General features: G+C 42.4%; 2 protein-coding genes across 2 annotated transcripts; both read left to right on the top strand.

Annotated features, from left to right (window-relative positions):
• Positions 1 to 1,183: 1,183 nt before the first annotated feature.
• On the top strand, positions 1,184 to 3,391 carry znf706 (zinc finger protein 706). The gene is made up of 3 exons (XM_062529699.1): positions 1,184 to 1,284; positions 2,005 to 2,152; positions 2,312 to 3,391. The coding sequence occupies exons 2-3, from the start codon at positions 2,018 to 2,020 to the stop codon at positions 2,405 to 2,407; spliced, it is 231 nt and encodes a 76-aa protein (XP_062385683.1). The 5' UTR covers positions 1,184 to 1,284; positions 2,005 to 2,017; the 3' UTR covers positions 2,408 to 3,391.
• An 8,167-nt stretch (positions 3,392 to 11,558) lies between these two features.
• ywhaz (tyrosine 3-monooxygenase/tryptophan 5-monooxygenase activation protein, zeta polypeptide) lies at positions 11,559 to 21,918 on the top strand. Its single transcript, XM_062528970.1, has 6 exons — positions 11,559 to 11,686; positions 13,560 to 13,862; positions 16,581 to 16,704; positions 20,217 to 20,380; positions 20,526 to 20,621; positions 20,784 to 21,918. The coding sequence occupies exons 2-6, from the start codon at positions 13,572 to 13,574 to the stop codon at positions 20,841 to 20,843; spliced, it is 735 nt and encodes a 244-aa protein (XP_062384954.1). The 5' UTR covers positions 11,559 to 11,686; positions 13,560 to 13,571; the 3' UTR covers positions 20,844 to 21,918.
• Positions 21,919 to 22,521: the final 603 nt, after the last annotated feature.

Consider the following 22,521-nt stretch of genomic DNA (forward strand, 5'->3'; position numbering starts at 1 on the left):
TAATTACTCCTAAATGTAGGCCAGCTGGTGAACGCAAGGTCTAAACACTACTGTAACTATGTGTGCCCTTGTGCAAATTTACTGAAACAAAACTTGGACGCAGACAGATGGACACAGGGTCCAATCTCCAAAATACAAAAGAGATTCACTGTAGTCATAGCAAGAATCTCGTGTATAGAGACTTACAGAAGACAGAAAGAGTGATCAGTTTTCCCTGTTCTCAGACTGTTGCAAACTTTAATTCAATTTGCGCAAAAGTACACATTCACAATACTGGTCTAATTACAGTGCATATGATAGCCTACACCAGTGGTTCTCAAAGTGGGGTCCGTGACCCATAGCCAAGGGGTCCGCGAAATAATTTGCTTGAAATTATAAAGTTAACATTTTAAAAAGATGATACTCTTTTCACCCATAAAACAAGCAAATTGTGTCTATTTGGTCCTACCCACATTAACTTGGGGTAGTGGACCCAGCCACAACTTCAGAAAATACGAATGGTTAACCTTTACGGTTATAAAATGTTATCCCCTAAAAGGGGTCCTTGGAACCAAAAACTTTGAGAACCCCTACACTGTCCAGGATTGCACATAGCCGACACATAGGCTACAATATGTGCATGAAACACTAAGCCATCTGTCTGTAAGAAATACTAAATTAAGCTCCAATGAACTGAGCAAAATCAAATAAAGCTCAAACAAATTGTACAGTAAAAAGATCACCTAGCACTCAGAGTGAACACCGACCCCCTCAACAGGCCTAAGCTCAAAGATTTTGACTTGATGCCAAAAAATGATAATAGGCTACCCTCTAGTGGTGGGTTTATACAAAACGTGTGATGTGATCAATGTGTCATAGCCTTTTAAAGGTATTCCTACACTAGTCATGATGTTCACCTTAATATAACATTTACGAAGCCAATTTGATGGTAAACGAATTTGTGATAAGGGAATCATTCATATTATATATAGGCCTAACGCAGGCATAGCCAGTGCAAAGGAGAGAACCAGCCTACACAACAAAAGCATTTTCATTGTGTAGGCTACAAGACACGAAGTAGACTATTTACAACGGCAGGGTAAAATATAAATATATCTAAAAATATATTGAATAAAAAAAACGAAAAAACACATTAATTTATCTGCCTCACGACGTTCTTTCGGGACTTTTATTTTGAACCCCTACTTCCAGGAATCATTTCCTGAACTTAGCGACGCTCTCTTTAGCAGCTGTCATATTTCGAACAAGAGGTTTGGATTGTCGGCCCATAAAATAACCTGCCAGGTACCCATCTATTTTAAAAGTTGACCAGTTTTTGTGTCGCAAATATCGCCTGTCTGGAAGTATCGATGTATAAGCCTGCTTTGGGAAAGACCCACTCACACTTCAGGTCTAGTTAGATCGTTCTGAGTGAAACCATATGGACATAACGAGAAGCTACGTTAACGTTAGCTGAATCAAGCTAAGTAGAAGGAGCACGATGCCGACTTGGGATAAGATGTCTGTCGTCAGCTGTATCCAAATATTAGTTGTATTTAATCTTGTGAAAGGCCTTAAGCTATACCGGTTCAGTCAAGTTTAGTATCTTGGGCGTTAGTTAACGTTAACGTTAGCAACTCAAACCTGCTGCTATCGACGCAACGCTAGCCTACGGAGGCTAATAACAGTTTAGAAATTTCCTTTGCCCGGACTGTGAGAGTATTTAATTTTATTAGGTGGCTGCGCTCGTAGATCTATTTATACTGACGGTGTATATGTCTGTGGGTTGCGCTAAAATTGCGCTCTTGGTTCGCACACTTCTTCGGTGAATTCATGTGTAGATGACTATTTCACCGCTAACATAACAATAGGTACTTGGAAGTAGCATGGAAGTTTGTGTGTGGCTAGGTGTTGGTTTCACAGGGGTCTGTGTTCTGTTGTAGTGAAACTGAGATCGTAACATGCTCTGTAATGGACTGTTGTGCGAAAACTATAATCAAAATTCGACTCATCTTTCTGTTTCAGCGAGCAAGCAGCAATGGCCCGTGGACATCAGAAGATTCAGTCCCAACAAAAGAACGCCAAAAAACAGGCAGATCTAAAGAAAGCCAAGGGACATGACCAGAAGACTGCTGCAAAGGCAGCGCTGGTTTTCACGTGCGGCGTCTGCAAGGTGTGTTCCAAATATAGAGTTGTTTTTTTTATATCCCACTAAATTCAGTGACTGGTTGCTACCGAACTTACGTTTATTTAATTTACTTGTTGTGTGTGAGAACTAAAACTATTGCCTAGTGAAAATGTCTAATTATTATTTTCTGTCTTTTCTCCATAGTCGCAAATGCCAGATCCGAAAACATTCAAGCAACACTTTGAAAGCAAGCACCCCAAGTCCCCCCTCCCTCCAGAGCTGGTGGATGTAGAGGCGTGAACTGTCTTAGGTGTGTGTTTGAATGCTTGTTGCTAGGTATGTATGTGTGTGTGTACGTTTGTGCAAGCGTGTGTGTGTGTGTGTGTGTGTGTCTCAGGAAAACCACCGTACAGCAGGCTTTGTTCTCTGACCATCAACACTGGAAGCCTCTTTTTCACTGCTTTTGAAAAGACATCTGCCTACAAAATCTCTAGCCTGCAACATATACAGCAATCCTTAATACTTATGAAATGTGTACCTCTAAAAGGCCTAAGTGTTCTTACAATCATAGCATGCTTGCAGAGCCAGACATCTTGTGGATTTACTCTGTTGCCCACAGTTGTTGACAGGATAATGCAAGCGTTGGGTTTCAAGTAACACGATAAAGAACCATTCAACACCAGCATTAGATTGAGTAATAGCTCTTTACTCTGTAGCATTTCATGCTCCCATTGTGTGTTGAATCAATCTAGACATTATTGGAATGGCCATCTAATGTTTGTAAAGAGTTAAAAACTGTAATTGAGATAACCACTAAATATTTCAATATAACCTTTGTATTTATGCTGTGCTCTTTCCATCCCCTCCTTCAACAAAATTGAATAAATGTCAACTTTCTATTTTGTGTGATTAAGAGATTGGAAAGATTACAGAGGATGATTGAGAGAGATTGTTCTGGGAACTTACCTTTTAATAAGTGCATAATGAAGGCCTTTGTTGGTTGTATATGCAGACATGTCTCATTGCAGTTGCTTCTCAAGAGTCTTCATGTTCATTTGGTTGACTTGGTTTGCTTGCAGAGATCTCTGTTACACAGAACTTGTTGTATAGAGAGTCCACAGTAAAATGATGGAAGGGAACTCATTGCCAGTTCTCAGACAAAATTGAGTTCAAGCTGATGTGTTAGCCTTGTGATCGCTAAAGCAGTTGCTGTGACAAAAAAGGCCTGTGGAATGCTTTGCGTCTGTCTTGTCTGAATATGAATAAATCCTATAAATTCAAAAATGCCAAATCTGCAGATCATAAAATGAATTCAATATGGAACACAAATGTCCATGTTTGGAAATGTGGAGAACACATTTATTCACTCTCGCTAGCGACCCTCTACAGCTATGCTCTGTGGCTATGCAAGCTGATACAAGTTTGTTTACCATCAGATTGGCTTTGTAGAGGTTACGTTAAGGTGAACATCTTGCACAGTGCACCTTTCACTGAAGTCTTATCTAAATAGGATGTCTTATAAAGAAATTAAACAGATTTGGAATCTACAGAAAATAAGCATGCCTCATTTCAGAAAGATCAGACAAATATCTATGACTGACAAAATAGTTACTGTAATGGTAGATTCCATGAAGACTGACAAATTTGAAACAAACGTTATAGGAGTAGGATGTGAATGTGGATGCACCATGTCAGTTTTTTCAAGGGATAAAATGGCTAAATCCCACCTCTCCTCTGAGCCCTATATGCCCTGAACCCTTACACACTTAACTGATATCAGTCGCAAGTGATCAAGTTTGCAGGGTATAAGGGTTCAAAACTAATGTAAAACAGTAATGTGACCTGCGACCTATCATTGACATCACAAAAAATGTCACAGTGCTATTAATTGTAGGTAATTCCCTTGAGTAAAGTGTCCACATATGCCGTCCTGGGGAAAGGGCTCAGAAAGGGTTGAGTTGGGGGGCACTGCCTGCAACAGGCGTTCATACCACATACGGGTCCGAGTGCCCACGGGGACCCAGGTTCCAAACTGTTTGATCCCACAAACAAAGACGGAATTATTGGCCACTTGATTCTACACAGCAAGCGAGGAAACCAGGCACTGCTCATCACCTACCTAATAACATTCCAGCAGTTTAACATGATGGTGGCCGCATCATGCTTTGTGAGAGGTTTTCAGTGGCAGGGACAGGCCCTTGGCCGTTGGAATTAAAATAACCCCACATAATATCCTGGATCCATGAAATAGCTGGCCTTTATAAATAAAAATCTGCCTGCCCCTATGTTAACTCAATGTGTTAAATTCCCATTGGGTTACATAGGGGGTCAAATACTTCCTTTCCCCTAGCATTTAGTAAGAACATTTGTTTATTTACGATGCATTCTTCATTCACAAAGAAAATTGGTGTCCTTAGCGGTTTGATTTTGACTATATGTTTTAATTAAGGCATTAAGATCAATTGTCAAATGATGATTTTATATTGCTCTTTTTAGATAACTTTAGCATGGTATCAAATACATTTTCTCCCCACTGTATGTAAGTGGATTATGTGACGTGAGATTTGGACCAGTTGTTAAAGGGACACTTCACCGATTAGCATTAAGCTTTGTATCTTTAGAAAACCAAATCATGTTTTTGAATGGCTAAGTGCTCTTAACAGTCGCTATGTATGTTGTTGGTGCTGCATTTAATGTGTAGAGACCCTGAGCAACCTACAGACGAGGTTTGGTGCTGTTTTGAACAATATTGATTAAAAAATGTTTTAGGAAAGCGTTTGGCTCACGGCCCTTAGCTAAAACATTGTTTGCGATTTTGGGCTATAGCTTATACTGGTGCAAGCTCTGTAATGCAATGAAAAATACTGTCTCCACGTCTTATTTGATATGTTTTCATGCAGAAAAAGAGCCTGGGGCCAATTTTCGCCAAAGTTAGGCTTTAACATAAAAATTTGGTTACATAATACATTTTATTTGTATTGGACTTTATATTATGGCAATCTCAAAGTGCTACAGAGCAGCAGTTTATCTGGCAAACAGATAAAAACAGAGTTAAAAAGCGCCTGTAGTCTGTGGGGCCCTCAGGTGGTCAGGGAGGGCATTCCACAGCCTCGGAGCAGCAGTGGAGAAAGTCCTATCACCCATGCTGCGGAACTTGGTTTTGGAGGTTTGGAGGGTGTTAGTGTTTGTAGATCGGAGGGTGAGTGAGGAGGTCTAGGGGGTGAGGAGTTCCTGTAGATGAAGGGGGTTATAACTGTAAATGCACTGGTAGGTGAGGAGTGAGACCTTACTGTATATTCGATCCTGAAATGAACCAGGAGCCAGTGAAGAGTTTTCATGATGGGGGTGATGTGTTCATACTTCATCAGGATCCTGGCAGCACTGTTCTGAATGTATTGAGCCTTTGGATGCACTTGCCAGTGATCCCGATGAGGAGTGTGTTACAGTAGTCTAGCCTGGAAGAGACAGGCAAAGGGAGCCTCTCATGCAGCGTTTATACGTCCTCCCTCGCTCCTCGGGCCTCGATCCTCACTGATCTACATAAAGAAAGATAGAAGAAGGGATAGACTATCCCATTGTTGCCGCCCCATCATTCTTTATGTAGATCAGTGAGGATCGAGGAGCGAGGGAGGACGTATAAACGCTGCATGAGAGGCACCTACAGACTAGCTTCTCTGCATCTCCCAGGGTGAGTGTTGGACGGAGTTTGGTGGTGTTCTTGAGGTGGTAGGATGATATCTTACAGAGATGCTTGATGTGGGTGTCAAAGGTGTAGGTGAGTTGTGGGTACATTTTACCACCCAAGTTGGTGACGGATGTGGATAGGGAGATATTTTGGCCAGAGAAGGTGATACTGGTGATCGTGGAAGAGCGGAGCTGATGTGGTATGCCAACTAGGATGGCTTCTGTTTTGGAACTGTTGAAATTAAAGTTGAGCTTCATCTACGCCTTCATCTCCTCCAGGCAGGTGGTCAGTGATGGTCAGTGTGACAACATCATGGGGCAATCAAGCACCTGTAGAGTAATAAAGCACCTGTGCTCTTACTGACTGTGCAGCAATTTTAAAGGAACATTTCTCCCTCTTTCTCTTCGAATATATATCGATGTGAATAGCAATGCATACCCTTGTTTGTTGGCGTGCTGTGGCAAAATCTATGGAATCATTTTATGCCGGCACACTGCATACAGGGAATCTTAATGGTTGATGTTAGACATGATTATCATCCAAACATCTATGATTATCATCCATAATCTTGCATCTTGACCCGTGCCCTGACCCTGATTCAGCACTGCCAAAACTCTTACCTTCTTTGTCTTTGGTCCTGAGTTGTGATGTGTGAAATGGGGAGTGGCTAGTAGAGCAAAGAAAGCCAACGTGTGCTTCTTTTACCGATATATTTAAAGCAACACTATAGAGTTTTTCATACCTTAAGATAATGTTTCCAAAATCATTTCAGCGGTTCATCAACTCGTAACAGGGTGAACGGCACTTTTGCATTCACTTTCCGGCCCTCTATCGGCAATAACCGCACTATGTAACTTTGCCAGATCGGGTAGTGTACCTGTAGTTTGATGAAAGGAGACATAAGAAACTATAAATTTGACTTGCTTCGATGTTGCAATACATCATACTTTCATAAAATCATGCATTGTCTGTGGACATCGTTATTTGCTGGATAAACAAATAACGTGTGTGCGATAGAGGACAAGTGCTTTAGTGTTGCTTTAACAATATATTTTGCATGTCTTATCTAAACAACTTCAAACTTAGCACTGCACTTACTCGTGCCTGTAGCAAGACACCTGCTAAGTTTGAAATCAAACGGTTTGACAGATATGTGGTTAACACACACACACACACACACACACACTGACACACAGACAGACATACAGGCAGACATTCCTGTAATTTATAGATAGATAACTAGAGAATGTAATTAATTATGTGGCAATAAATGGCTTCATCTGACTTCACCACCCCTAATTAAAAGAAAGGTTGTCTGTATGATCAAATTTTCCAACAATTGGAATATTTCACAAATTCTACCAGGGCATGTAAACTTATGAGTAGAGCTGTTTGCAATATGCAGAAGTTGTTAAAATGTTAAAAAGTTCAAATGTTAATATCACTACTCCATTCATTGCACTAGATGGCAGCACTTAAGTCAAGCAACAACATTCTAGAGACAAAGTCATGCATATTGTGGCATTTTGTTGAAGCATTCAGTCCTACTAAGAAGATGTTGCAAGGTTGCAATATAAAAAGCTGCCATTTTATTTGGCTGTACCTCAGACTCTTACAAATATGTTGATGAAAGTCTGGCAGAAATGCACTCCTCTATAGTTCCAGAAAGTACATTTCTGCCTTCCAGTGCACATATTTGCCAAGGATACTGGGCTTGCCAGTCAAAGACAAGAACACAGGTGGTAGATAAGGGGGGGGGGGGGGAGTAGGAGGAGTTTAACTTAAACCTTTGGGGACTGCAACCCTGATTGAAGGATAGCTTTTAAATACAAATGTTCCAGTTGTTTTGTTAGCCTGCAGTACATGGTGTGCCTTGCATTATGGTCAGTGTCTGGCATTTCCCTGTTGTCACTGTCAGACCGCCAGCTGGGTCCTCTAGTTCCTGGTGAGGAGCAGAGTCCTGTCAACGTGTTTCCCTGTGGTGGACATTTGTCTCTGCATGAAATTCCTCTTCTCTCACCTGACACTTGCTCTTCCTTCCGCCTCATTTGACTATATACTCACAAATGTCATGTCATAAATCGGGGATCACACACAAAATGTCAAGTTTGTAACCGCAATGACTTCTGGGCCCAACATGTGTAAATGTGAAATACTCTCCGAGTCAGAGAAGATTCCATTGATGCTTCAGTAGATCAGCGAGAACACGTTTCAGGCTGAGGTGGGGTCAACACTTTACAGCTCAGTGGGGGGAGGTGGCAAACGCAGACAAGAGCTTAAGAAGCAGTCAGACAGGTTTGACAAAGATGAGGATCAAGAGGGAGAGTGAGACACCAGACAGGGACATGGGACAAGTGAATGAAAAAGAAAGCTCTGACTCATGTCTCAGCCCTGGGCTCGTTTGACTCACACTCTCACAACTTCACCAGGGAACCAGGAGCATTTTATGAATTCCTTTAGGTTTTCACATTGTCATGTCAGAGTGACAATTAATCCAAACAAAGATATGAAGTAACTATCAAATAGTAAACCATATTCTCATCAGGAAATGCTCACACATGGTTGCACGTGTTTCAAATCCATCTCAATGTGTGGTAGTATGGACAGAGGGAAATCATGTTGTGTGAGTTTATCCAAATAAATGATATTTTTCAGTGTTATATGGGGTAATCATGCAGTCTATGGTGTATCAAATGTTTTTCAGATGTTCACTTTCCCTGTTTAGATCTCAAATTAATACTTCAGTCGACAGATACACATTTATTTGGAGAGTTGAGAGCAGCTGAGGAGACACATCACATATTTTACTATTAATGTGGCTATATAACAAACTTTGCCGTCTTTAGGGCAGAAAACGACACTCTTAAGATCAACGCACAGGACAATCCAGTTCATCCTCTTGACAGTTAAGATTCAGCACAGATAAGCTGCTTTCCAAATGACATAATGGAGCCTTTTTCCCACCCATCTCCATTTTTTTCACAAAATCTTTGGTTCCCACCGTAGGTTTCTCATAGTCAAAACCTTATCAGGTGTGGCCGTGGGGGGTGGAGTGGAGTGGGGGAACCCAGTTTGGCCGGACTGTTTAGCTCAGAGAGGCATTCCTTACAGGCCTCTCTTAGTCTTATGGATGACTGCTAAGAATGCTCCAACAGTGACAAGTTGGTTTCTGTGCGTGTATATACAGTATATGCATTGGAATCTAGCCTACTGTATAAATTGCATATCTGGAATAAGCTGTGTGAAACGGTTCGCTTTAGCCTCTAACACTGAGGTCCAATGAGAGCACACGTGATCAGGTGTTAAAAAAATGGAACACTTTTTCCCCATGGTAACAGGCTGAAAGATAATAGAATAGTGCTTTTATTAGACATCCTCTGTCCTGTGCTCTAGTTTGAGAGCTTTGCCTGAGGAACACTCTACCACTAGATTACCGTTTCCTTGCACTTTTTTTTACACATATATATTAGGAAACCTTTTAATCTCTCCTCTACAGCATTAAATATCTGACTGTTGGTTCATGTGGATGGTACAACAAGGCTTTCACTATAATTTGCACGCTCATTGCAGACTTGTGCGAGGACATCTGACTCCATGTCATGACTCAGACCGGCTATTCTATGCCAAATGCATTTTATTTATAATCTGGCATTCCTTTGCATATCTGACGCATAGTCAAGTATAGACAAGCCTTAAGTGTAGAGTCAAGCCTCTATACTCTACTACTGTGAAACATGGAGGAGGCTTGGTTATGTTTTGGGGCTGCGTTGCTGTGTCTAGCAGGGGGTGCCTTGAACATATCCCCCCAAAAAAGTCTTAAAACCAGAGGGCATCCTGGAGCGAAATATACTAGTGTCAGAAAGCTCAGTCTCAGTCCTACGCCTGCGCCTTCAAACTGGATAATGACAGAAAACACAGCTAAAACTACCTATAATGGCTAAAGAACAAAACGGACAGGGTTGAAAACATAACTTCCTCGCCAAATGCACTAAACAATTATATTGACTGAAATCTGTTAGCCTTTATACTGCAGTATCAGTGAATCCCCACCCCCACCCAACCAACCAACCAATGATGCATAAAGTATCTATACTCCATTTACTGATAAGTGATTTATTGATACAATCTCTTCCTACCACCGTGACAACAGAGTGAAGGGACAGTGAGGGGAGAAAACAGATTTTATCCATCAGATTTTTTCGTTCTCTGTGAAGCTTCAGTCTGTGGTCCATTCACCCTAAAATGGCAAAACTGTAGTTTCTTCCCATGTCTATTGGCCCCGAGCAAAACTGTTTGACATTTTTATTGGTTGCCTTTTTTTTTTTTTTTTTTTCAAGCGTGATCATGTTGTAATTGTAACCCACATTGCATCAGACAGGCAGGGCTAGAGCCTTGAGCCCTGTTAGTGGAATTGCTCATCTAATTCAAATAAATAAATGTTTTAGTTAAATAATAGTTATATTTAGAGTACAGTACATATAATAACACAAAACTGAGCCACAAACGTATGATTGCAAACAATAGATATAGGCTATCTGAGGCGTATACCACCACAACATATGTATCCATCTTACTCCAGTAAGATGGTGAATTAATCAGGCTAATGATGTATGTCACTTTTAAGTGACTATTTATCAAGATACTATCAGTTTTGTACAGTTAATTGTTGCGATAGTTGAAGAGATGTGAATCTGACTGCAAAAGATTGTCTAGATGTTTCTCTAATGGAATGGACCTGTATCTTTGCTTAGGATTGTGTGAATTGTGTTGTGTTGTCAACTACACAGCTCAGCCCTGTACCTTGCCCTAGCACCTCGGATTGAAAGGCGGGTGTGCCAGCAAGGGCGAGAAAAACCCATAGGCGCTAGCATCACTAGCATGGTTCTATGGTGTCAGGAGGATGGTTGACGTTCTTACAGCACAGCTACAAGTTGATTACTGGTACCAGTGCAACAGGCACGTTGTGGGGAGTTCTGCAGGCATCAAATTGTCTTGTGCACTCTTCCACTGACTTGCGTTGACTTGCATTGACACAGACCATAGGCATTTTTTAAATGTTTTGTCAAAATGGTTGCTTCTCTGCATTCTGTTGATATTTCTTGGTCATTTTAAAATATTTTAAAGTACAACAAAACCCTCCATATCCCAGTAAAATCATGCCACTTTTGGTCAGCTGTTGGACCACCATCGCCTTTAATTTAACTTGTGAATATTAAGGGGAAAAAAACACACATTCAATGTTAATAAATTGAAGGAATAAGTGACTAAATCATTTTTGAAGGTGTTTTGGACCATGATTACAAAATAATATATGTCGGCAACCCACCGGTGGACCAATGAACCAATGAACTAATGAACAAAATGCCAGCGGACCGCCAGATTTGTCCCTAGTGGGCCAGCAGCGTCCAGCCTCTTGCTATCTGGATAGAAACCTGACAGTCAATCAAAATCTATTGACTTTTAAGACATCACATTCATGAGCATGGAGAGACAGGCCTACTCATTGTTGGCCAACAGCTTAACTATGGGGGCATTACAGAAACCCTAAAAAGACCAGGCCTTTTACCCTAGTTGACCTTATTGACAGCAAACATAGACAGTTTAATGACAACAAACTACAAACTAATAATATTTAATCAAGCTTGTGCATAAGGTTGTAGCTGGCATAGAAAAAAAAAACAATGCACGCCGCAGGTCATTTTTTCGAGCAATGAGGGCACGTCACACCTCACGTCGATCAACGGTTGCCTTGGTAGCATTTGACGTCATTGCTCCCAGCCCAGTCCCTGCTCTTGGAGCCTGTGATTGGAGGGAAACCCCGTGGATTTGAGCGAGACAGGCAGCTAGAAAGAATCAGCTGTGTAGCCGGACCAAGAATACCGTCCCAAACTCAGGTCAGTGCGGTCAGAATAATGTAATTTATATTGTTTTAAATGCATATGATTGAACTGTACACGGTGATTGTTTTTCCCCTCTTTTAAAAGCTCGAATTGGTTTCTTGAAATAATAGTTCAATGGATGCTAGATGTAGGGCGTAGTGTGGACAGCCTGTGATGCTTTCAAGCTTTTGTGTAAGGAGCGCTAGGAGTATCGTGGGCACGCAGCAAACAGCTCGATATAAACCCAGTCTGCATCAATAAGGTATATGGCTAACCGACTCGCCTCTCAAAGATTTATGCATAGAACCTATATTTTCTTTGGCTGGGACGTAGTAGGTTTTTATTTTAGACGTAATCTCCGAATTCAGTTTGCCATTGTGGCACAGACAACGGAAGGATCCATGGTCTCATCACCATCAGACAGAACCGATGCGACCTGACTAGAAGCGGAGCGCATTTCGTTTATTGTGAAGCATAGCTTAGCTAATACGCTTACAATGGGTTATATGCATGTCCATGATTAATCTGCATTGTATGCACAAGGTAAATCTGACGGTTCTCCCGGTTTTTTTTTCACGCACTAGCTACTCGAAGTCACTCATGTCATAAAAATAGGGCGTTCATTTGTAGCCTAGCGACATCCTCGCCCTAATATAGAATTGACTGGGGTGATTCGACCACTGATGCAAACTTTATATCTATCATATTGCATTTGTTTTCGAAATATCATTGCCAGGTCGATTATATTTTACGGTGTAAATATATTTATGTTGTGTATCGTAATACTGGGCTATCAGTAGGTTTCTGTTGAATGGAGTGTCTGGCTTCGGCTAGTTGGTGGATGCAAGTCACGAGGATGATTTTTTGAGGAATTCTGTCAGGCTATGTTGCCAGCAAGCAAGCAGTTAAAGAAACCAGTCAAGCCCACAATTCGTAAGGCCTTACAAACTTGGAACCTCTACTGGCTAATCCATCGGAGCAATTGATTAGTCATTAAATTGAGGTTTAACTTAGTAATATTTTTCTGACACTGCTAACCAAAGTACAAAAGTATAATTTGGCTACTATGTATCTTCGAGAATAGATGGTTACATTCCACACAAGTTATGTCGACGATCTCTCACAGGTAGCTGGCGGGTCGAATTGGGTGTGGTACATAAGTTACATCCGCATATTTCACATCACAGCCACAGTGTAGGATAGGCTAGTAGGTGGCCTCGACGAACCTTCCATGCTTAGAATCGTGGTCAGGAGGGACCCTGAAACGGGTTTCTCGCCCCGGTATGTTTATAGTAACATCCCGTGGTGACCGCGCGGTTCCTTTGAAAATAGGTTGGTGTACAGCACGTGCTGTCATTCCATCGATGAGGCCGGTTGAAACATGGAAAATCCCAAATTGATTCCGAGCTGCAATTACGGAATGTCACAGAAGGTGAAAGACCCCGTGGGTGTCTATATATTGCAAGTCGGACAGAGTGTATCGATTTACTCCAGACCGGATGCGATTCTGTTCTCTTTTTCAGTTGAATAAGTAGCTGGCTGTAGCCTAATACTAACTGATGTGAAATGGACCCCTTATCTGTTAGACTAGTGGACGTTATTGCTATGTGTAATATCACTACAGCTGATCTGATGCAATGCCACTACACTTATTTTAGCAGACTTTATACAGACTATAAAGATGGTAGAGTTTATATATGGCCATGTGCTGTAGGTTCACTACAAGTAGATTAAATCATAGTAGTGTTCAAGTCATGTTCCAGACTGTGACTAAACGGGCACAGCGCTGCAGTGGACCTGGCCATTTTGGTAAAGTTTTTTAAAAAAAGACCACAAACTTACCCCCTTCTGTCTCGTCTGTCTCCACATTTTACATACTCCCCTGTAGAACTCAGCAGCCATGGACAAGAGTGACCTGGTCCAGAAGGCCAAACTGGCCGAACAAGCAGAACGCTATGATGACATGGCTGCTTCCATGAAGGCAGTGACTGAGATCGATGAGGAGCTTTCCAACGAGGAGCGCAATCTTCTGTCAGTGGCCTACAAGAATGTTGTGGGTGCACGTCGCTCCTCTTGGAGGGTGGTATCCAGCATCGAGCAAAAGACAGACGGCACCGACAAGAAGCAGATGGCACAAGAGTATCGGGAAAAGATCGAGAAAGAGCTGAAGGAGATCTGCAATGATGTTCTGGTGAGGAGAAGCAGAAGGGTCCCTGGTCTCTGAGTAGATGTTTTCTGTGTTTTCTGACCAGATGCATTTTTCCCTTACTGAGCCATAGCCTGTCTAGTGTTGGGTCCGGAGTGTAGCGTTGCACATTTATGTATGTGTAGACCACCTCATTCAGATTCCACTAGTTAAATGTTCTGTGTAGATCCATATCATATATAGGTTAGTGAAGTTTACTTACTAAATTTAAATTTGTCTCAAGATTAAACATTTTTTAGTGAAGGTCAGAGAACACCAGCAGATGGTGCCCCACTCTGGAAAGGACATGGTTCTATTTTCTGTAAAGGTGACTGTTACAGCTGGGAACTTCAAAGTTTGTCAAGGATGCTTAAAGAGAAGTCATAGCATGTCTTTGAAAATTAGTTCACTTTAGGTTTAATGGGAGTTTTCTTTAATACAAGTGTTATTGGTTTGCATCCCCTCCCCCCATCTTTTCATACATCCTGGTGGGTAGCATAACGGATTACTGTGGAGGTGTTGGATAGGAACCTTAACCTCCTTGAATAGGGCAGTATTAATGCAACTCTTAATGCAGTGCCACAATGGATGCCGGGCATTTGTGGGATTCCTTTCTTTCTATTTTGACTGCCTGTAAAGAGTAGATATAATCCCAGAGGCTGGTACACTCACTTCTGTGGAAACAAAGGAGTTCTTTAAAAAGAGCACATGCCAGGACTGAGGGTATCCCTTATGTTGCCTTGCCTGCCATTGCCACAAACTCTCTGACACTAACTGACCTTTTTTCTTTCCAATTTCGATTTATCCTCTTTAAGCTTTAACAACATTGGGTTCTAATATTCTGCTCAACCAAGTTCTCAGCTGCACATTGGAACCTCCAGCCTGGTTCAGTCAGGAGTACTCTTATGGTGTTGATACATAGAATTATTCCTGGGAAACCACATGACCAGTTCCATGTGTTCTGATTGGATGATCATGATCATTTGTCTACTGATGATTTAAGTTCTCAAAGGGTTTTTTTCCCCCAATATCAATGAGAATGTGCCAGAACAACACTGAAGCGTTGCCCAGCAACACTGCTCAAAATGTTGTGCATCGCCATCTTGAAAAATATTCTATTGAGAACCTTTAACAGGCAAGTGTTCCAGGTGTTGTATTTAGTGGTCCAGATATTGCCTTTTTTATTTTGATAAAGGGTTTTCCTCTGAGGACAAGGTGAGCAAGCCTACATGGTGGTACATGCCACTATAACTAAGGCACATGCTCTGAATGTGTATATGGTGAAGGAAATGGAGACAGAAATGTTGTGCATTATCCTCTGTGGTGAGTCATTGAGTTATAATCCCATAGCTAAAGTGTCGGAGGATCAGCTACTGCTCCACTATTCCAGTGGCCTGACCTTCAGAGCTGCAGGTGGGGGTCATTCTCTATAGAAGAACGTGTGTGAGCATGCTCAGTGGAGGCAGTCTAAGCCCCCTCCTTGTCTTGACTTCAATATACCCAACTACAAAAACACATAATTCAGCAATCACTCTGTTAACTTCAGATCACTCAAAAATATAGGTAAATGTATTGCGTTGTAAATGTTCTAGGTTATAGTTTGCTCAGGCCACAAGTGCTTCACATATAGAACATGTGATGGACATATTAACCTAATTGGAGTCATGGGATGCTCAGTTTGAAGCATTTCACATTTTGTTTTTAAGGGCAATCAGTCTCTCCACCATATGCACTTTTAGGTTTGTGAGTATTTTTGTGGACACCCTTGAGTTCCCCTCTGGCATTTTTTTGTTGCCATGGCAAGTTGTCTAGTGGAGAGGAATGCTTCTGAGCATTCCCCCCCGCCCCCCCCCAGTAAGTCCCTTTTGAGTGGAGCGAAGTGGCCTCGCCTCTGCTGTCCGAATGTCTGCCTTAGCGCTGGCTTATGTAAGTATTCAAATCAGACCCCAACTCCAAAGAGCAGAGATCAGGATCCTGCTTAATTTACCATGATGGCAACTTTTTGATTTGTCATTGATAATGGGACCGTTCACACCTCACAACCAGATGAAGGACCATGAGCTTCATTTGCTCTCCCATTTACCTCTAGTCCATGTGGTGCGTTACATTTTGCTCGTCAGTTAGCGTTTGCCCAGAGTCAGAATGCACTGGTTCAGTTTTCGGTTGGGAAGACTGTGTTTCTCCTCCTGGGTACACCATATCTCGTTTGAATGTGTGCCTTCCATTGTTAGATCTGTTAAAATGGCCCAGAGTATTGGCGCTTGTATGTTACTTTGTGTCTAGTCAATTGAGTTACGTCAACCTGTAGCTGAAGAAGAAGAAAAAATGTGAGGAAACGCAACAGCCTCCCTATAGTGAATTCATGAGTCGATCAGGTCATCATATGAACTTTTTTCCCCCCACAGCTCTGCAAAAACGCCTTTGAGCCTTGTGGGGTTCCCCCCCCCTTTCAATCCCGCCATGTTTTGTGTGAGCCTTTGGATTCCTAAACAGTCCCCAGCAGTGTCTGAAGAACAAGAGTGATTGTGACAAACTCCAGAGTCCCCCCAGTGTCCATTCCCTCCTCCTCCTCTGTCTCTCTAGTGCTGAATGAAAGAGCAGTTGTGTTTGGCTGGGATTCGCTGCGTCTGTCAAAGACTAGCCTTTCTGTCATTGATATTTGAGAAAGGGGGGAAGGGGTAACTGTATAAATACAAGCAAACATGCTTTTTAATCCATTCACAGGATCTGCTGGACAAGTACCTTATACCCAGTGCCACCCCTCCTGAGAGCAAAGTGTTCTACCTGAAAATGAAGGGTGACTACTACCGCTACCTGGCTGAAGTTGCTGTGGGCGATGACAAAGCCGGTGAGTGCCCAAACCTTCACCCAAATACATAAACATACGCACAGCTTAAAATCTGACGTCAAAGCTAATCATTTGTCTTAAGCTCCAGCACGGTTCAATACCATCATCTTAACTCGCCACCTCAGCCTGCGTTTGGCAGTTTAATTACGGTCCCGGAGTGAGACATAATATCCACATTTTTGGCCACGGTCATGTAGTGTTTGGGAAAAGGGAAAAGGAACGTGTTACGCAAGCATATCCGGCTGAAGCTGTCGTCAGTGTGGGCCAGAGGGCATGACCTTGAAGGCTTGAGCATATGGAAGCTGTGTCAGCCATGTGTCATTATTAGCGTCCCCCTGATCCATGTACTGCAGCCACCCTGCAGACATACACACCCCAGTCACTAGATTCATGAATCATGACCGTTTTGTGAGATCACATCTTGAAGCAAGCGAAACCAAATACTAGATGGATAAATAGTGCCAACATCCACAGATACTTATGAGGATGGCATGTTCGGGGTAGAAATGTAATGCACATTGCGCAATGCCCTTACACATGTGCTCTGCTGTATTATTAATGTGGAAGGCCTGTGTGATATAGACGACATTTGCTTGTGAATTTTTTTTCCTTTTTTTTTTTAACAGCCGCTTATTGCAAACTAATGCTGACTAGAACTCGGGCTGGCTGGTCTTTAGGCCAGAACTGTAGGAGCTGCACTACAAGTGCTGGCATGTTCTTTCCCGCTCCTGGAGTATATGAATGGCCTAGGGCACAAACATTTGCATTTTACTCCAGAACGGGTTAAACCGTCCACGGATTTAATAGAAAATGGTGATTGTTGCACTCCAAAAAAGGAATGCGAGTGTAACCGCCAGGCCAACCAGGCAAGAGTGCGTAAATCCCATTAAGCTGATAGAGAAAGTCCTGCTAGCAATAGACTGAAACAATGTTCCTCCAAAGCACAGTTTCATGATTGAACATGCTCACAACCATATCACACAGCCAGGGATGCCAAGAAATATTAGTCCCTTTCACCCTTTGGTGAGGCTGCTGACATTTAAACTATATTGTATGAATCACCATCTCCGTATAGCAGACTGATTCCTCACCTAGTGGGAAAGATAAATAGCGAGGCGGCTGTGTGGTATTGAAAGACTTTGCATACGAGGTGTGGCCTTTTACATGTTTTATCAGATACCACTGCTGGGTTTTCCATCCCGAGTCTGAATGGCCATACATTCAGCATCGCAAGTCACTAGCGCCCGCCCAGCAAGCAACCAAGTGAGATGAACGTTTTTACCTGCTGAAGGGTTTAATTAAAAATGCAATAGCTGAAAGCTTATAGGGGTGGGGACATTTCAAAATGTCCTCCAAAATTATATTATATAAGGTTCCGATTAAAGCACAAAATAATGGCATGTGAAGGATGAAATGGATTCAGTCATAAGCAGATTGAATAAGTAAGTAAACTGCTTATACCAATGATGAAGGTAAGGAGAATTAAACTCAAAGAATCTCAGAACAAGCTAAGTAATTAAAAAGTGTATCAGTGAATCAGTTTCCAGCAAAATACATACACAACAGCTTCAACAAAGACTAAGAGAAGCATATTGTGAAAATCCTACTCCTCAAAATCATGCAGGCGTTTGAACGCATCAGAATGTAATGGACAGAACGTGAAGTGACCCTCTTCCATCCGTGAGGGGGTGATGGTGCTCGGGGCGGTTGTGCCCTAGTTCTAGAGAGGACGACTTGCCGTCTCCAGGCGCCTGGGCTGACATCAGCAGAGTATACTCTCCTCTATGGCCACTATAAATAAATTAAGAATCCTCACTGCTGAACTACTTTTTTCTGGAAGCTTCTGTCCCCCTTATTTAACCGGCCCGGAAGCAAAAACAAGTACAGTTGCTGTCCCGTACATAGAGCCACTGCAAGCTTCTACTGCTGATCATTCTTCCTAATGCAGACCACAAGATAAACATGATATTGAATGTGGTGGTGGTATTGAATGCTGAGAAATGGTCAGTTAGGGACTATTCACACTTTTGTATGCACATGACTTTGACCCTCACGACAATGATAAATGGAATTAAGACACAAATATATTGGCTGCTATTTATCAGGAACCTTCCTGTTTCTGAGAATCCGTTGAAATAATGTCCTTGACGTGCCGAATAACAGCAATTGTAGTATTTATCACCACCAAAAGGGCTCATAAGTGTTGCCTCGAATTCCAGAGGTGAGGGACCACCACCATGACGACCCTAGTTGGGGGCACATTTGTACATTATCTGTGCGTGTGTGTGTGTTATTCTGGTGTGTGTGTAACCAGAAGAACCCCACAAGTCCTCCCATTCGGCGAAGTGGGCTGGATTTCAGTAGCGTTGCCATTTTGGTGTGCCACACGCTCCTGACCTACAACTGTCATCATAGCAGATAGTCTTGAATCCGTTGCCAAGGCAACACCAGCAGCAGCAGGTTTGAACAGTCAGGGAAATGGGGGGTGGGGCGGTCGGTGGGGGTGTGCATATATGCCTGTATGTGGTTGCTAGGCACCCATGCTCCTCGTGTGTGTGCGTGTGTGCGTGTGTGTGTGTGTGTGTGTTTTCACACACCATGACCACACTCATCCCTAGCGCTCGTGTGATATGAAATTCCAGACATGTGCCCCCCTGTGGGCATGGGGTGTGAGGCGTTCTTGAGCGAGAGTGGCACCATCAGCCTCTCCACCAGCGCCCGTCTTCGAGCTTCCTGAGCCCTCTGAAACATTCATGTGTTTCTCTCAGCACCGCGATCAATGCAGGCCGGCAGCTGCATGGCCCCTCTCAAGGCCCACGCGGACGAATGCAGGCAGAGCTCCTGACAGAAAATAAAGGAAACCTTTGATAAGACACTGGGCCATGGCAGTGTGCTGGATGTGGCAAACGGAGCTTTCGGCACTAGCCCACTGCTAGCCCAGAGTACGCTATGGTACTTGTAGGCAAGTCTCGACGCTCGGCAGCCATCTTGATAATGCCCCAGGCAGTTCATTCGAGCAAACAAGATCAGGCTTGTATCCTCATCATCTCTTAGAGAGAACCATTACTCTTTGTTGGATGGTCTGACTTAAATAGTGCATGACCATTTCCTCCCAACCTCTAATAAGGCAAAATTGTGGTTACACCACATTTTGCACTGCTAACTAGCTACCATAATGGTGGAAATAAACAGAATGATCAGGTATGGTCTTCTCCAAAGACTCATCAATGAATAAAAAGCTGGTGCCTGCAATGGTGCGTTATTGAAGACACATTGGTTGAATTGGCAACAGTGACGGTTGACCTCTAAACCCAGGCCAGGCTGTTGGGACATAACAATTTCAGGGAAATTTGAACACAGGAAGATTTTACACTTGCCAGTTATTTAACGAGTGAGATTCAGTGTAACTGGCAATGTTGGAGCTCATGTCACTACAACCTCAAATGTCTGTATAGGGTTAGATTCTTATACGTCTAGCAGATTGCAAAATTTACGTTGTTCCCCCCCAACAGCCATCATCGGGAAATCTCAGGAGGCCTACCAGGCAGCGTTTGACATCAGCAAGAGCAACATGCAGCCCACACACCCCATCCGTCTGGGCCTGGCCCTCAACTTCTCTGTCTTCTTCTACGAGATCCTGAACTCCCCCGAGCAGGCCTGCAAACTGGCCAAGACCGTAAGGCTGACAAAACCATCGTTTTCCCCCCCTTAAATTATGTGCTGGCTAACTATTTTTTATTTATGTTGTTTGACTGAAATGACTGTATGAGACGGTTTACACTTATTTCTCAGGTATCTGTAAAAACGTTTCCTTTTTTCAGGCTTTTGATGAGGCTATTGCAGAGCTCGATTCACTGAATGAAGATTCGTATAAGGACAGCACACTGATCATGCAGCTGCTGAGAGACAATTTGACAGTGAGTGATTAATGATTTTCCTCTGCACATCAAAACATTTTATGACGGTTGTTTCCAGAGAAAAAGGAACTTGGTTGAAAGATTCGGTTATATGGTTGTAATGTGTCATTGGTCTCGTATCAGTTGTAATATTGATTTTTTTTTTCTGTTAATCTCTTGCAGCTGTGGACCTCAGACAATCAAGCTGATGCGGAAGACACGGAGGAAGGCAGAGAAAACTGAGTCTGCTCATCAAACTTTCCTGTCTGCTTATTGAGGCAAAAAAAGAAAAAAAAATGAAACACTGAGACCATCATGGTTCCAGCTTCTTTCTCTTTAACTTCTCACCAGCCTCTGTCACTTGGATACGTGTATGTGCGTGTGTGTGTGTGTGTGTGTGAGTGTGAGAGAGAGGGAGGGAGAGAGAGTGAGTGTGTGTGTGTGTGTGTGTGTGAGAGAGAGAATGTGTCTGAGTATGGAAGTGTTGGTGTGTGAGTGTGGATTATGATATGGGATGACAAGCAAGGGTGTTTGGGTGGGGTGGGATGGGTAGTGTCTGACCTTGTAGTTTTTGAGGCACAATAACAATGATTTGGGAGTCAGGGAGTCATACAGGGGCTAATTTTAGCTAGGCGTTATACATGTGCATTATACATATGTGAGACATTGATGCATCCTTTGACATTGTTGTTTGACATGTCTGTGGTTCACCAGGAAACACACATGAAACAATACAAAGCCTGTAGACAGAAAGAGTGTGAACGATTTTAGTTGAGCAGGAAATAGGTTACATTACGTTTTTCCTCTTTCCAGAAGAATAATGATAAATAAAACCAAAAGTAAGTCTGACATCATGGTTTCCATTGAGAGGGCTGGCGAGAGACATTCCATTCTTAGTGCCATCTGTTCAGGATCATTTCCTTACCTGGACTGACATGTCGGGGTTCTTTACCTGCTGTCTGAAATCATGAGACGTAGAAAAATGGATCCGCCATAGCTCAGTTCTGTAATTCGGATAATGTCCCTTGAGCAGTTTGGTAATATTTTTCCCATTAGCTTACTTCTATCTCCTGTTAGGGTTTATATTTTGTCTTTTTATTTTATTTTTTTCTTTATTTTCTTATCTTTTTTGTTCTTTTCCTTTGATATATATACCCATTGCATTGTTCTAAGTTTGTAATGGAGGTAGCCATCTGGACGGGGTAGGTTTCATGTCCTTGGAATTTTCATACTGTACACCCAAACATAATTGTTAATGTCAGGGGAGGGGGTTGCAATGTAATTTCATGTATGTGAAATAAAAGAAAATCTTAAATCACTCGGCGCCTCTGCAGTGCTTCGTCTTGAGCATTTTTAGAAATGGGTCGTCTGTGTCCTCTACCTTCCTCTGCTCTGACTGTTTTTGCAATGGCCTTCCAACATCCCTCGTTGTCATGCAGAGCAAGAACTGGGTCGTTAAGTCTCAGTGGGAAAATAATGGCTGTCATTTTGTGAGCACGTGTAAAGGCTTGTGGGCCATGCACCAAATTTGGAAGGGAGAGAGCATTCCTGAAGTGATCTACCTGGAGTAACGGTGTGATGTGATATATTTTCAGTTATTTGTTCATTATTTAATGTACAGTGGATACATACCCATTAGTCTTTAGGTGCCTCTTGGGTTGCACTCAGTGCACATGAAATGCGCTATATGAATAAACATTACATTACCTCTAAAGGTAAGATTCATACAGCTTGGTTTGATTTTTTTTAATGTGGTCAGTACACTTGATGGTGCCTCTATAAGCACCATTACCTTTCACTTTCTGAAGAACGAAATCACAGACTCGTCAAAAGGTGACCACACTTGGTGCATTTTCATAGCAGACTACTTGACTAAATAGACAGGAGGAGTACAACGTTCAGAACCATCCAGTCTTTCTTG

This window comes from Sardina pilchardus, chromosome 24 (genome assembly GCF_963854185.1).
Source record: "Sardina pilchardus chromosome 24, fSarPil1.1, whole genome shotgun sequence".
NCBI lineage: Eukaryota > Metazoa > Chordata > Actinopteri > Clupeiformes > Clupeidae > Sardina > Sardina pilchardus.

Bases quoted from the DNA above. Each gene is read 5' to 3' on its own strand.
- znf706 (XM_062529699.1), top strand. From the start codon at position 2,018: ATGGCCCGTGGACATCAGAAGATTCAGTCCCAACAAAAGAACGCCAAA. The intron at 2,153-2,311 runs GTGTGTTCCAAA...TTTTCTCCATAG, and splicing joins TCACGTGCGGCGTCTGCAAG to TCGCAAATGCCAGATCCGAA.
- ywhaz (XM_062528970.1), top strand. From the start codon at position 13,572: ATGGACAAGAGTGACCTGGTCCAGAAGGCCAAACTGGCCGAACAAGCA. The intron at 13,863-16,580 runs GTGAGGAGAAGC...ATCCATTCACAG, and splicing joins AGATCTGCAATGATGTTCTG to GATCTGCTGGACAAGTACCT. The intron at 20,622-20,783 runs GTGAGTGATTAA...AATCTCTTGCAG, and splicing joins TGCTGAGAGACAATTTGACA to CTGTGGACCTCAGACAATCA.